Raw genomic sequence first — 16,026 nt, forward strand, 5'->3', positions numbered from 1 at the left:
ACAAAGTAGTGCTGCAACAGAGAAGAGCATCTCATCTTCACTAACTGAGACACTGTACATTCTCCCTATTTGCCCAAATGAAATTCTGGTGTCCGGTTTGGTCCAGTTTGTAAAAAGAGCCATTCTCCAGACAATAATGAACCTTGTTAAAGAGAAAAAAAATATTTAAAAAGACCCAATGCCTTTTTGCCCCTCCAGCTGTCATAAGATCCAATGGGTCAGTTTTCTTTGAAGTCCTGAGTTCACCATGTTCATTATTCCCCAGTTTGACCCTCAACTCAAACAATGGCTATTCAAAATAAATCACAAAGATACAAACACGACAATACAGCCGCATGTTAAAAATACAGATCTCACAGGTCTAGATGAAGGTGACACAGCTCTGCTCTTTAATTCTTTAATCTTAACCTCTGCCAAACAATGTCCATTGAAAAGACATCACACAGATAAAAACACAACAATAAATGCGGAGGTTAGAAATCTAAGCCTCGGCGGTCTGGATGTGTGTTTTGGAAGTGTGTTTCGTTTGATGTTGTGCTGACGAAACTGTGTTCTTTAATTCTTTAATTCCCAGTTTGACCCTCAGCTGAACAATGTCTATTGAACAGACAGCCGGCGTCCGGCGGCCATGACCTGCTCACTGTACAGTAACACACTCCCAGAGAGAGGGGGCAGAGGTGAAGAGAGGGCTGCACAGAGGGGTGAGAGAGTGTGTGTGTGTGTGTGTGTGTGTGCGTGTGTGTGTGCGTGTGTGTGACCTCTGTTAACTCTAACGCAATGAGACGTGCAGAGAGAGAAATACAGAAAGACAGAAAGAAAAGAAAGGCAAAGAAAGACATAAACATAAAGGCAAAGAAAGACATAAAAGAGCAGAAAGAAAGAGAAAGAAAAAGAAAGAAAGAAAGAAAGAAAAAGTGGGAAAAAAAGAAAGAAAAAGAGCAGAAAGAGAATCAAAGTTGAAAGAAAGAGAAAGAAAGAAAGAAAAAGTAGAAAACAAAAAAAGAAAAAGAAGAGCAGAAAGAGAATCAAAGTTGAAAGAAAGAGAAAGAAAGAAAGAAAGAAGAGCAGAAAGAGGGAGTCAAAGTTGAAAAAAACAAACAAACATACAAATGAACAAACAAACAAAGAAAGAAGAGCAGAAAGAGAGACTCAGAGTTGCAAGAAAGATAGAAAGAAACAAAAAAAAGTGGAAAAGAAGAAAGAAACAAACCAAAACGAGGGAAAGAAAAAGAGAGGAAGAGGTCTATCAGCCCAGTATCTGCTGTCTGTCCTGTACTGGTCCAGTCTGCCAGCCCAGTCTGCCCAGTCTGCCCAGTCTGCCTCTCCATCACCACCAGCTCTGCTCAATGTTGGGCGTCATGCCTGTGTTTACATTGATCCCAACTCTGTGTGTGTGTGTGTGTGTGTGTGTGTGTGTGTGTGTGTGTGTGTGTGTGTGTGAGAATGTAACAAAGCCGTATTGTTCAGGCCCGGTGCTGCTCACCACGGCTGGAAAACTGTGGACTTTAAACATGGAAAAGAGAGAAAGAGAGAGATGAGGGCAGAGGAGAAGAGGGGAGAGGAGAGGAGAGGAGAAGAGAAGAGAAGAGAAGAGAAGAGAAGAGAGGAGAAGAGAGGATAGGAGAGGAAAGAAGAGAAGAGAAGAGAAGAGAAGAGAAGAGGAGAAGAGAAGAGAAGAGAAGAAAAGAGAGGAGAGGAGAGGAGAAGAGAGGAGAGGAGAGGAAAGAAGAGAAGAGGAAAGGAGAGGAGAAGAGAAGAGAAGAGAAGAGAGGAGAAGAGAGGATAGGAGAGGAAAGAAGAGAAGAGAAGAGAAGAGAAGAAGAGAAGAGAAGAGAAGAAAAGAGAAGAGAGGAGAGGAGAAGAGAGGAGAGGAAAGAAGAGAAGAGGAAAGGAGAGGAGAAGAGAAGAGAAGAGAAGAGAAGAAAAGAGAAGAGAGGAGAGGAGAAGAGAGGAGAGAGGAGAGGAAAGAAGAGAAGAGAAGAGAAGAAAAGAGAGGAGAGGAGAAGAGAGGAGAGGAGAGGAAAGAAGAGAAGAGGAAAGGAGAGGAGGAGAAGAGAAGAGAAGAGAAGAGAAGAGAAGAGAAGAGAAGAGAAGAGGGAAAAAAAAGGAGAGAGAACAAATTGGAGGTCTTGATTGCAAATGGGATTCCACGTCCAGGTTTACTGTACAAATAAATGAAACGGTTACGCGTGTGCCTGCGTGAGTCCAAGTCATTCTCGACATTTAAGAATTAGACTCTGTGTGTGTCTGTGTGTGTGTGTGTGTCCAAGTCGAGAGAGAGAGAGAGAGAGGGGGGGAGAGGGAGAGAGAGAGAGAGAGAGGGGAGGGAGGGAGAGAGAGAGAGAGAGTTTTCTTTTCTAATGGTAAATCCACTTCTCTGCCCAATGCCCTGTCATTCAAACTACTGTGGCACTGCTGTAATGGCTAAAACAGTGTGTGTGTGTGTGTGTGTGTGTGTGTGTGTGTGTGTGTGAGAGAGAGAGAGAGAGAGAGAGAGAGGCAGAGAGAGGCAGAGGCATTGGCCTGACCTCTTTTCCTCAAAACAACAGTTCCCACACACACACACACACACACACACACACACACACACAAATGGAAAAACAAAACAAAACAAAAGAAAATAAAGCAGGGAATGACCAGGAAGGAGAGAAGGAAAAGTTAAGGAACGGATTCAAATAAACAAAGGAATAAGAGAGAGAGAGAGAGAGAGAGAGCTGAACGGGCGAGCGAGGCTGACCTCGGAGGTGAAGAGGTCAGACCTTTCAGCACCTCCCCGACACAAAACGCTCTCCCTCTATCCCTCTCTACCTCCTCCTCTTCTCTCCATCCCTCCTTTCATCCTCTCTTGCCTCCTTCCCTTCTTCTCTCCCCCTTCTCGCCTCTTTCTCCTCTACGTACCCCTCCTCTTGCCCTAAATCCCTTTCTCATCCCTCATTCTTTCCTTTTCCTTTACTCCTCTACCTCTCTCCATCCCTCCCTCCTTTCACCTCTCCTGTTTCTTTCCCCTCCTTCACTTTCTTTCTACCTCCTTCTATTCATCCCTCTTTTTTTTCTTTTTTTCTATCGATTTGTTGCCCCTGCTTTCATCCGTTTGTCCTCTTTCTTCCATTTCCTCCTCTTTTCCTCTCTCTCCCCCTCTTGCCCTTCCCATCACCCCTTTCTCTACTCTCTCTCCCTTTCTTTGCTCTGTATTGTTTTTCCTCCTTCCTTCCCTCCCTCTCTTCGCTCCTTATCACTCTTTTACTCGTTCCCTCTATCCTACCTGTAAACCCCCAGTTGACCTTTTACCCTCCCTCCTCTCTCTTCTCCTTCTTTTCACTCTTTCACCCCTTTGTTTGGATTCTCCTTCCTCTCACCCCTTTAGCTACCACTTCCTTCTTTCCTTTCCTCCCTCGCTCTCTCCCTCCTCCACTTTCTTTCGTTGTTTTCGTCTCCTCCCTCCATCACTTTCGCCCTGTCCTTCCTTTCACCCCATTCTCCTTTCTGTAACCTTTCTCTCGCTCCTTCACTCCTCCTCTCCTGACTCCATCTCTCTTTCCCCCTCTCTCTTCTCAACTCCCTTCTTCTCTCTCTTTCTCCTCTATCGCTTCTCCCTCTCTCCATGCTAAATTTTCTCCCTCTCCTCCCTGTTACCACTCTCCCTCCTTTCTCCCTCACTTTCTATTATTCCTAAGTCTTTTCTTTTTCCTCCCTCTCGCTTTCTCCTTCCTTCTGTCCATTTACCCTTTCTTAACCTCTTTCTCCTCTAATTCAACCCTTTTCCATCCCTTCCCTCAATCCCTCTCTTTCTTCTCTATCGTTTCGCTCGTTCCTCTGTCTTTCCTTGACCTCCATCCTTTAACTTCTCTCCCCTTCCCTCCATTTCTCTCTCCTTTCCCCTCTCTTGTTTCACTCTCCTCTTTCCTTCCCTCGCGCCCATGAAATTCTCCTTCCTCTCACCTCCTTAAACCTTGTTTTTTGACCCTTCTCCCCTTCCCTCCCTCCCTCCCTTTCTTCCTCCTCCATCGTTCAGCCTCTCTCTCCTTTCTCTGGGTTAGTGTGTTGTTCCTTTTCGTTCCTTTGCGTTCTCCTTCCTCTCGCCCCTTTACCCTCTTTCTAACCTCTCTCTCTCTCTCTCCCTCCATCGCTCTTTCGCCCGTTCACTTTCTCCTTCCTGTCAAAGTTCGTGCACTTCCTGTCCCCCCCGACAGAGAGCCCCCAGACACACACACACACACACACACACACACACATTGAACAGAAACAGCCGACTCTCTAGCCGTGTTGGCCCGGTCACAACCCCAACAGGCCTGCGAGCAAACACACACACACACACACACACACACACCCCAAATGTGCAGCTAACCCAGTCATGGCCCAGTCAATACCTCCAGCCATGTCGCTTTTGCTCTAACTGTAACATACACACATACACCAGAGAAACACACACACACACACACACACACTCTATCTCTCTCTCCACACACACACACACACACACACACAGCGGTCCCAGCAGCAGCCCAGTTGGAGTGAAGCCAGGCTCGAGCCAGTGGCCTCATCTTACATCATCATATACCTCTCTCTACATACATAAACTTTCTGGCTAATTCTCTCTCTCTCTCTGTATCCAATCACAGTTACAACCAGACTCATTAACTGAATTATTAATGTCCACATCCTGTATAATCACACTGCAGTTAAAAGCTGCACTCGGTACGATTTTTCTGTAAAAATACACCTGTCCTGTCAGCCTAGGCCAGTGGAGCTGCATTAGAGGAGAGAGTCCCATCCCCACTAACCGATACGCCGAATCAAAACCAAAATAAAAAAGACTGAAAGAAAAAACTGTCTCCTAAACAGCAGCAAGCAAGCAACCACCAGACACTAGAAGAAGATATTTTGTTACAGGACTTCTGGGTGATGAAGTCCTCACAATTCAAACAGTTGCCTCTCACTGACATGTGGGGCTGCCAACGGGTAAAATCTCCTACTGCTGTTTTCATCCTTCATTCAGCTGCTGAATAACAGAGTAAAGCAGAGTTATCACCATCCTCCGGTCCTCGCCTATTTATCTGATGTTATGTTCCACTTTGTTCTTCTATCACAATGTATTATACACTTATTTGAAGAGTTTAGTTCCAAAACGAGATATCCACCATTAAAAAAACAAAGAGGCGCACTCTCCCATATTGACTGCTGGCATGAAAGTGAAGCACATTATGGGTTACTATTGAAGTTAAAAGTCATCTTAAGACATTTGCTTATAAAAGTTCATTTTTTCAGGACAGAATCAGTTGTGTTTTTCAAATATTGGCTGATGAATTTCAGGTAGCAAAATTTGCCCAAAATGGTATATGATATATAGCATTTTGGAATTAAACCCTTCATTTGTTCTAAAGGAAACAAGTGGAGACAAACAAACTCAAATCAGCTATTAAACAGATTGCTTCAAACTGCTTCAAATAGCTTTCCTTGCGTAATGACAAATTCAAAAAATAAATAATTGGAACAAGTCAGTCTGTGATTGGTTAAATGGGCAGCAAACCTACAGTTTTTATAAACTGCGATATTATGTGATAATAAGTGCTGAATTTGGACTTCAAGTCTTTCTAGCTTCATCCTTGTTTTGACTGACAGGTACACCAAGCCAATAAGTGATTTGCAGAACACAGGGTTGTTATTGAAGTGACCAACTGTGTGCAAGAGGGCGGGGATATGAGTGAGGGTGTAGGAGGGAATCCTGGTTAGGGTTCATGACCGTTAAACCAGACAGTTCAATGACTAGTTTCTTCTTCAGATGTCCTGATAACTGGAAGTTATGGAGAGCTTGTGGACCAGGAGAGGAGAAGAGGAAGAGGAAGGGAAGAGGAGAGGAGAGAGGAGAGAGGAGAGAGAAGGAGAGGAGAGAAAACAGGAGAAGAAAAGGAGAATGAGGGAGGAGAGGATGAACTCACCAGTACAGTGTAGATGTGCAGACAGCGATAAACTGGAGAGAAATCCACCAAGTCTTGAGCTCCTGGGATCTAAAGAGAGAGAGAGACAGAGAGAGAGAGAGAGAGAGAGAGAGAGAGAGAGAGAGAAAGAGAGAGGAGCAGAAAAATGGGGTTACTTGTAATTCTTTGAACATTTTCTTTCACAATAATTGTCATTTTTCAAAAGTTGCTTTCACTTAGCATGTCAATTGTCACTGCGGTGACGCCAAGTGAACTGAACTGTAATTGACATGGAGACACAGAGAGAGAGAGAGAGGGAGAGGGAGAGGGAGAGAGAGAGAGGGAGAGGGAGAGGGAGAGGGAGAGGGAGAGAGAGAAAGAGAGAGAGAATCCTGCAACACTTTATTATTTTGTTGAAATGACTTCTGACAGTGTTACCATCCTTTCATCCCTCCTCCCTCTTTCCATCCATCCATCCCTCTCTCTAACCGTTCCTCATTCCATTCCTTCCTCCCTACCCACATCCTCTTCTTCTTGTCTTCCGGACAACGACACAGTGGCAATTGACCAATTTTAATATACACACACACACACACACACACACACACACACACACACGCACAGAGAAAACCATGTGCCCTCTTGACCTCTGGAAAGTTCGCTTTCTGTAAAAATCATTGGAAGAGCAACACAATGCCAGCTTTGATGTAACCTCCAGACACACACACACACACACACGCACACACACACACACACACACACACACACAGAGCCCCGAAACAATAAGAACAAACAAACTCACTGGAATGTGGAAGAGTCATATATACCACTCAAAGAAAAGAGATGGAGAGAGAAGAGGGACGGGATGAGGAGAGGTGAGAGTTGAAGGGATGGAGAGAGAGGGGGGGGAGAGAGAGAGAGAGAGAGAGGGAGAGGGAGAAAGAGAGAGAGAGAGAGCAGAAGGTATGTGGAGTTCAAAGTTTAGATGAAAGGCTAGAAGCGAATTAGAGAGCGGAGGGAGGAAGTGAGGGCATGGCAGAAAACTCCACCAGGGGAAAAAGAGAAAACAGAGAAAGAGTCTCTGGGAAGGCTAGAGGAAGGGCAGAGAGCAACCAGAGAGAGAGAGAGGGAGAGAGAGAGGGAGAGAGAGAGAGAGAGGGCAAAGTGTTGAAAATGTTGAAAAGCGAGGAGAGAAGAAGGAATGATGAGGAAAGACGCAAAGAAAGGAGTAAAGACAGAAAGTGAGAAGAGGGAGAGAAGAGAGGAAAGAGTAAAGAAGAGAGGAACAGAGGGGTTAGAGAAGAGAGGCAAAGAAAGTAAAGAAAGACTCAAAGGAAGGAGGAAAAGAAAGGAATGGAGAGAAGAAGCAAAGAGAAGACAGGAAAGAAGTAAAGACAAGAGGAGATGAGGAAAAGAAGGGAAGAGTACAGAAGAGAAGACGAGAGGAAAAGAAATGAGATGAAACAAGGAAAGAAAAGAGGAGAGTAAAGAGGGATAGACAACAGAAGAGAGGAAAAGAAGAGGAGAGGAAAGAAGGGAATGAAGAGAGGAAAGAGGAGAGAAGAAAAAGGAAAGGCAGTGAAGAGGGCAAAGAAGGAAAGACAACAGAAAAGAAGAGAAGAGGAAAAAAGAGAAGAAAGGACAAGATAAGGGCGCAAAGAGGAGAAGAGAAGAAGAAACATGAAGAGAGGAGGAAAGGAAAAGAAGGGAACAGAGGAAGGGAAGAAAGGGAGGATACAGAGACGCAGGGGGACGACTGGAAACGCAGCAAAGGGAAAGACACAAAGAGATGGCAGGAGAGGGCAGGAGCGAGGGCTGGCATCGCGGCCGCCATCGGCGCCACCGAGGTCGTAACCGCGGCGACCGGGGGGTCAGGCCTTTGTTCGCGCCAAGGTCTTCCCGTGAAGAAGAAGGTCGAGTCGAGTTCTCGGGAAGTCGATAAGCCAAAAGGGAACGACGGGGAACCGGGGACCTTAAGGCAGAACTGGAGCTGCAGGGTGACAAGTTCAGCTCTATTCTGTCTTTTGTACTGTCGTTTCCTTCATGTGTGAATAACAGCGGTTGTAAAAAAAAAAAAAAGAGTTCTGGTCCCACGAGGGATGACTTCAAGAGTTCAGTTGTAAAACGAAAGAATTACCAGACGTTCATCATTCTTTCTAGAATAGAGAAGATCCAGTGTGTAAACCGAGGACTTCAAGAAGAACCAGAACTGGCTTTTCATGAGAGCAGAGTTAACTTTTTTTTTTTTTTTTAAATGGTGGATGTGTCATTTTTGAAGCCCTGACGTGTGATTGGCTGCACGGTGGACTAGAGGATAGAGTAACAGTCCCATGCAACGGGACAGGTCACAGGTTCAACTCCAGCAAAAAGCCGCATGTCCTGTCAAAGTTCCCATGAGCAGGAACACTGAACCCCTACCTGCTTAGCTCATCACAAGTCGCTCTGCTTAAGGGACTCGGCTACAATGTAAACACATAAACAAAAACAGAGTGACATCACCATCCACCCCTGTTTTCATTGGATGTAAGTATGAGCCGAGGTTTAGGCTTGGGCGATATCCAAAATTTAATATCGCGATACTGTCCCGCCAGAATATCGCGATACACAATATTATCGCCATTTTTTGTTTTTTTGTTGTTGTTTTTCAGGTTGTTTTTTGGATTTATTATGCTGTATTTTATCTTATTTCTTCTAAATTGCATCACATTTCTAATAATCATATTTATTATTATTAATAGCCTAGAAATTTGATCTTACTATTCAAGTATTGGAGGAAACAATGGCCATTTGATGTAATTTGCTCATTCCTGCCATTTCCAGGAGAATGGGCTGATTGTGGACAAGGGAACCCAATTTTTCACTATAGCTGTGATTGTTTTTTTTTTTTACTATCCTACCACTAGTGGATTCTAGGTTTATAAGAAGTTTAAAAGTTCAAAAGTGCACAATTGTGAGTGTGTGCAGGCTGGGAAGGAGGGTCCTGCAGGGAAGATATGATAATGCAGAGATGGGGAACAGGGCAAAACAGTTGAGACTGCATAGCACTGGTGCAAAGAGTTTGAGTTTAAGACTTTTAAAAACTCCCAACAAGGTAAAATCAGCCTTTAAAAAAGTCAACCCAGCAGCATGTTCAGACGCTGTTGAGACTGGTTCAGCTGTTATGTGAACTACGTGGAGTACGTGCCGCTATGGGTCTAATGTTCACTATGACTTCATCCACTCACACACACACACACACACACACCCCCCCTTCCCGACCCGGGACAGTGGGCCAGCCTTAATGACAGTTGACTACCTGACAGATGGAACGCTCCATTAGAGAGAGGGAGGGAGGGAGGGGTGACTGACTGTCTGTCTGGGGAAGACACAAAGTCTGAGCCAAACACGTAGAGAGGAGAGGAGAGGAGAGGAGAGGAGAGAGGAAAGGAAGAGAGGAGAGGAGAGGAGAGAGGAAAGGAAGAGAGGAGAGGAGAGGAGAGGAGAGAGGAAAGGAAGAGAGGAGAGGAGAGGAGAGGAGAGGAGAGGAGAGAGGAAAGGAAGAGAGGAGAGGAGAGGAGAGAGGAGAGGAGAGCAGTGAAGGAGAGGAAAGGAAGAGAGGAGAGGAGAGAGGAAAGGAAGAGAGGAGAGGAGAGGAGAGGAGAGGAGAGAGAGGAGAGCAGTGAAGGAGAGGAGAGGAGAGCAATGAAGGAGAGGAGAGGAGAGGAGAGGAGAGGAGAGGAGAGGAGAGAGAGGAGAGCAGTGAAGGAGAGGAGAGGAGAGCAATGAAGGAGAGGAGAGGAGAGGAGAGGAGAGGAGGGGAGAGGAGAGGAGAGGAGAGCAGTGAAGGAGAGGAAAGGAGAGGAGGACAGGAAAAGAGAAGAGAAGGAGAAGAAGAGGAAGAGGCGAGGAAGGGGAAAGTACTAACATGGAAGAGATGGAAGCAGGGAGAAGGAGAAGAGAGAAAGGAGAGTGAGAAGAGGACAAGAAGAAAGAGAAAGTGACAGTAAAGCTAGAAGATTATCACCACCAGATTTGTCCGTTCCGACAATCGGAGGAGAAATCCAGATCGGAGGAATCGATCTTAACCGCACCGATCAACTCGCAGATCGATCTGAGCCACTTCACTTCTATAGTAACAAACATTTTGATCTTTACGACTCAACATCTGCAGGGTCTGAACAAGTCTTTCGGTGTGTCGGGATCGGAGAATAGACCGCCAACGGCCAATGAGAGACCAGTTTACAGTAGAGCTGAACAATTAATTCAAATCAAAATCGCAATATGAACTTCTGCAATTTCCAAATCGCACAGGCTGCAATTATTTACTTAAGAGAGAGTTTGGTCCAAAATGGATTTCTGAACATGAATCAATGGTCTTTGGTCCATGAATCAAAATCTTTCATCAGACTCAAACTCAGTAAATCCTGCACACTGACATCTATTTATTTTTTAACAAGAGAACAAGAGAAACCTGTGATGATATGAAGTGAGGTGGACCGAGATTAATTTTGATTGGACTTTCATTGGAAATAGTTATATCTTTTAACTGTATGATTTCCCCCCCTTACCTAATTTGTGCAGTGCGAATCAAAAACTCTGAAAACCTTTGTTACGTGTGTGATGTAGTCGGTTTTCAAAATCAGCAAAGACTTTAAAAGTTCCCAGCTTTTAGTCAAATGAGGTGAACCTAGACGGTGAGAACCTTTTGTATTCATAATATTCTGTTACATCACCACACGGCCATCTTGGTAGGAAAATAACAGGTGATTGTAATAAATTAACAGGTGATTACAATCAAATGACAAACACAGCCAATGAGCTGTGTGTATTGTAAAGCGCCATATTGGTAGGAAATTTATGCAACATCATAGGAATACTATGAATAGCTGGGATACTTTCTCATATATGTGTGTGTGTGTGTGCGGTCATCGTTCTCTCACTTCATCCTCCTCCTCTTCATCCTCCACATCCAGAATGCCAGAGTCCTGTTCCGACACCGGACTGCCTCCCTGTCCGTCGCTCTCTGTCCCCGCCCCTAACGTCGCCTCCTTCCTGCCGCGTCGGCCAATCAGGGCCCTCGGCTGCGTGGAGACGGAGCTGTCCAGCGAGCGCTGCAGCTGGGCCTGGAACGAACACACACACACACACACACACACACACACATTAGAAATCTATAAGAGTCAATCTCTCTTCTTAAAAGGAAAAATCCACCCACTTTTAGGTATCATCAATCTGTGATGTTCAGTGTATTCCAGAGTTGTAATTTGCTTTTTGGTGAACCCACTTTCCCTCAACCTGCCTCGTCTACTTCTACTGCAGTTAGTGATTGCCTACGTTTCCCAGAATGCCTTTCGAAAAACCCCAGAGAACGGGCCTGAACCTGTTGCTTTCAGCTCTTGGTTACATGTGTAGGTGGAGAGAGAGAGAGAGCAATAATAAGAGCACGAGAAAGAGAGTTTTGCCTGTTGCGAAAAAGCGAGTCGCACCCCTCACTCAAACCCCAACCTGTCTCTCTGCTGCAGTGCATTCTGGTCTCTCTCCTGCTCCTGTGGGTGGAGAAACTGGTCTCTCTCCTCTTCTACGATGGATTTCTCCCTGCATGACTGGTTGAACGTCTCTTGGTGCAAAATGGCGGCTCTAGAAAGAAGCCCTCGCTCTTTTGCCCCAGAAATGTAAAGTACATCAACAAATCTTTTTTTTTTTAAACAGTGTTAAAGTGTTTTAGGGTGGATTTCTCCTTTAACGCCTCATTAGTTAATCCTAGAAGGCAAACTAGGAGTAACGGCTGATTCCTGCCAAGTGGAAACAGACATTTGCGTGATTCCTGAACACCTTTTTGAGACCGTTTTGAGAAAATCTTAGAAATTAAGAACAGAGTGGTGAGGTCACTGGAGGATAAAAAAACAAATAAGGAGAAAGCCGCCACTCCTACTCCCATGACAATATCACAAGTTCCTTCAGATGACCTTTAAAAGTGATCTACCAAAGCACCTAAGAATATCTTTTCACAAGAGGGAAAATAGCAAGACAGGATGGGAAGAACAGGAAGGATGGAGAATGAATGAACCTGAAAACAAAAGCACATAAAATTAGTGGCGAAGATCTAAAAGCAGAGAGAGGAACAATTTACTTAATGCACGTTGAGATGTATTGGTAATGTGTCGGGGAGTCTGAGAGTGATTTTTGAATTGCATTTAGGAAAAATTAGATGGAGGGAAACAGAAATAAATCAAGCTGACTGCAAAAAGGTGGAGGAGAGAGGAAAGAAAGGAGGTAATGAAAAGAAAAAAAAAGCAATGTAATACCTCCTGTCTATGCCAATCTTTGGGGAAAACAGTATTATAGGAAATTATCTGTCAATCTGTTGATCTGTCAATCTGTGGCAGAGCTGGAACTAGTTGTGATTCGGAACAGTAAAAGTAGAAAACCAGTAATCTCCCATTAGAAATTAATGGGAAAAAAAACTGAAATTATTAAAAAACCTGATAAATCACTTTCCTAAAAAAGGTGGCCAATCCTAGGTCTGCCTATATGTGCTTATCAGAAAGCAAGGTGTCCCTTAAAAGGATAAATAACAGATTTAAATAAATAACACATTTTAAATAACAGAGTGTGACAGATTTTTTACAAATTACAGATCTTTTTATCTTATCAAATAAAGTCAAATTTGAGTTAAAAAGGACCAAAAAAAGAGTGAAAAAGTTGTGTTAAAAAGGACAAAATAATACATTGTTTACTTTTCAGCGCCACAACAGAAACATTATGAAATGTTTCTGTTGTGGCACTGCTGTGAACTCTCAACCTCCTATTCCCACGCCGTGCCAACCACACACCCGCCGCCGCCGTCGCCGCCGCCGCCACCGCCAAAACCTTTCCATTCACACCCAGCTCCGCCTCGAGTCCTTTTGAAAGCCGGCCGTGACTTTGTCGGCTTCCTCTGTGCACCGGCGCCGGCTCCCGCCTTCTGCGCCTAAATCCGTCGTTAAGGACGTCAATAAATACGTCAGAAACTTCCAAGTCAATGCCGATTTCGCCCCGTTAATGAGAACGATAATGAGAAAAACGGGTGTGTGTACGAGGGTGTGTGTGTGTGTGTGTGTGTGTGTGAGCCGGGAAGAACACAATATCAAGTGATGTTAGAAGAATACAATGCCATCTTTGATCTAATGCCCACACACACACCCATACACACACACATTACTAATGACTCATATAAGACAATAAGAACAAACAAAATCCGTGGAAAGTTGCATTCCTGTCCATAAAGAGGTATGGAGAAGTGGAGTGAGAGGGGACACGTACACACACACACACACACACACACACACACACACACACACACACACACACACTCCAAAGCAGCGAGCTGTGCCCCTCTCTTTTGATGAATAGAGAATAAGTAACACAGCATCGCCAAAAATACTGTCGCAATAGAGTCTATTCAGTAAATCGTCAACAACCAATCCACCAAAACTTCTTCAGAATAGCGCAGTCGTCAAAAAAAAAAAAAAACAACGGTGGAAAAATACGGAGAAAACAAACTAAAAAGAGTAGAAAGAGAATAATCTATGAGAAAATTCATTCCGAGAACAGCAAAGAAGTGAAAACGAAAGTGAAGAGTCTTGTGTTGTCAGCGGTGCGTTCTCCATCGCCATTCAAAAATAGACAAATGAACTCAAAAGAAAGCAGCCGATGAAAGACGAGAAATGAGAAAAGGAGCGACGGAGATGAAAATGCATCTCTCTTTTGTGCGAGGGCCCCCGAGATACGCAGCTGGGACGTCCGACGCCGTCGACACGCACGTCAGCCGCTGCGTCAAATAATTCAACTGAATTCGGTTCGTTAACATTCTTCTGTGTGTGTATGTGTGTGTGTGTGTGTGTGTGTTCCCTTGGGGTTTGCTTTGTGTTATTACTGAAGAGGTACCCCCCCACACACACACACACACACACACACACAAAATTCCCTGAAAAACACATATAAACACACACCACTCTTCATTCTTCTACCTCACACACTACCAAGTTTAGACGCAGGTAGGAACCTTTTGTGCCGCTGTCTTTTGTTTCCCCATAGTGACGGGGTTCAGCGTGGCACTCAGGAGCTCGAGTGGGGGGGATGTGCGTCATCCCCCACTCTCCCCCCCCCCCACCCCCCGAAGAAAAGAGGGGGAGAATAGAAATAGAGGAGCATAAGAGAAGGGGAGAATATAGGAGGAGGTGACAGAGAAAAGATGGGGAAAAACAAGCGATTTGGTGGAATGAAGCAGAAGAGGAGGAGGAGGAGGAGGATGGAGAAAAGAGATGAAGAGGAGGTGAAAAGAAGAGGAGGAGGTGGGGAAAGGAAGTGAGGGCAGAGACGCAAGACGGAGGCAGAATCTGAGCCTGCACGACAAACCGTTTAGCACGAAATGACTCGGCGACGCGGCGATGGCGATGCTGAGCGGCTTCTTTTCCGACTGAACATCAAGGCGGTCCGCGGCGCTCTCCGACGCGTTTGCGGCGTGCGCGCGGGGAACTGACGGAAATTGCAAGTGAAAGAGCAAAAGTTGCGGCGATCTCCTCGTTGACAAGCGGTTTGAATCGGCTGTTTGTTGTGGGGAAGCCGCGACGATGTGTGAAAAACTGCCGTCCTTCGCCATTTTAGGGAGAGGATTTAAGGAGGGTTACGCAGGAAAAGTGCAGAGCCTCCGCAGCTTCGGCGAGGAGCTCTTATTTTGGTAAAAAGATATACACAATTAACATTATTTTACATGCAATTGTGATACAATTATAATTATTACCCATTGGAAATGCGTTCAGCGGACGGATATTTGAAGTTTTGTTCAAATCCAGTATTTGAAAAAAGTGACTTACTGCAAAAATGTACTTAGTGACAAGATTTAAGAGGAAACTTCAGTCTTTGTTCGACCGAATGAAAACACATTTACAAACTGAATCCTTTAGAGATATTACATGATGAACTGCAAGTAATGATATGACACACTACCAGTCAACAGTCTGGACCCACCTGATTGAAGGTTTTTCATTCTCTTAAAGCCATTTTGATCTAAAGGCTTCTGCTTAAATGCTTGAAATGTGTTTCTCAGACAAATATAAACAGTGAAGTTGATCCTATGTATGAATTTCTTTCCAAAGCCTTTTGCCTTTTCCATCAAGGCAAAGGGCGGCTGCTTTAAAGAATCTAAAATATAAGATAGTTTTGATTTGTTTAACACTTTTTTTGGTCGCTGCATCATTCCATTTGTGTTATTTCATAGTTTTGACGTCTTTACTGTTATTCTAAAATGTGGAAAATAGTAAAAATAAAGGAAAATGTGGCGTGTCCAAACTTTTGACTGGTAGTGTAGATATTCAGTATATATATATTTGCAGAGAATACATAATACAGCGTTCTGGAATACAACTCTTGATATGAATATTTATCATTTACTGAGACAGTTTATTATTCTGACAAAAACGTACAAATTGTAAATTCATAGAAAGGATTTACTAGTTATAGGGTGAGTAAAGTACAGTAAGCTTGGAATTTGTATGGATCACTTTTTGGCAGGCAGACAGAGCGCCAGACATAGCGGTATTCTATGGCAGTGAACTGTGGAGCATTATTCCGCAGACAAAGAAACACACACACACACACACACACACACACACAAAGTGACTGACAAGCCGACCTATAAAATTCTATTTTGGTTTTGCCTGTGATGGTTCAATACACCGACCCAGCATGTGCCCTCTGCCACCCTCAGTGTGTGTGTGTGTGTGTGTGTGTGTGTGCGTGTGTGTGTATGTTCAGTAACTAGATATAGGTAATCAATCTTCTTCCACTTCACAGACTGAGCAGTCTGTTTCCTATTAGTGTGTGTGTGTGTGTGTGTGTGTGTGTGTGTGTGTGTGTGTGTGTGTGTAACTACCGAATAGGCAGCAGAAGCACTGAACTCGTCTCCTACTGAACGTGAAGAGAGGAGCGAGATGGAGAGAAAAAAAAAGAGGAGGAGAGAGAAGGAAAGAGGGAGGCAGACGGAAAGATGAGGAGATGGAAAGAGTGAAAGAGAGAGAGAGAGAGAGAGATGGACAGCGCAAGAGAGAGGGGGAAATGTGATGTGACAGAGCGAGAGAGGGAAAGAATGAAA

At 44.4% G+C, this 16,026-nt stretch overlaps 1 protein-coding gene across 2 annotated transcripts in view; it reads right to left on the reverse strand.

The window, feature by feature from the left end:
- exoc6b (exocyst complex component 6B) overlaps positions 1-16,026 on the reverse strand; it is a 106,900-nt gene that overhangs the window by 68,810 nt on the left and 22,064 nt on the right. For both annotated transcript variants that reach the window (XM_078291694.1, XM_078291695.1), the window contains exons 7-8: positions 10,835-11,017; positions 5,937-6,005 (exon numbers count right to left, since the gene is read on the reverse strand). In XM_078291694.1, the coding sequence (XP_078147820.1) occupies positions 5,937-6,005; positions 10,835-11,017 (252 nt within the window). The remainder of the gene's footprint in view (positions 1-5,936; positions 6,006-10,834; positions 11,018-16,026) is intronic.

The sequence above is a fragment of the Centroberyx gerrardi genome, chromosome 23 (assembly GCF_048128805.1).
Source record: "Centroberyx gerrardi isolate f3 chromosome 23, fCenGer3.hap1.cur.20231027, whole genome shotgun sequence".
NCBI classification, from domain to species: Eukaryota; Metazoa; Chordata; class Actinopteri; order Beryciformes; family Berycidae; genus Centroberyx; species Centroberyx gerrardi.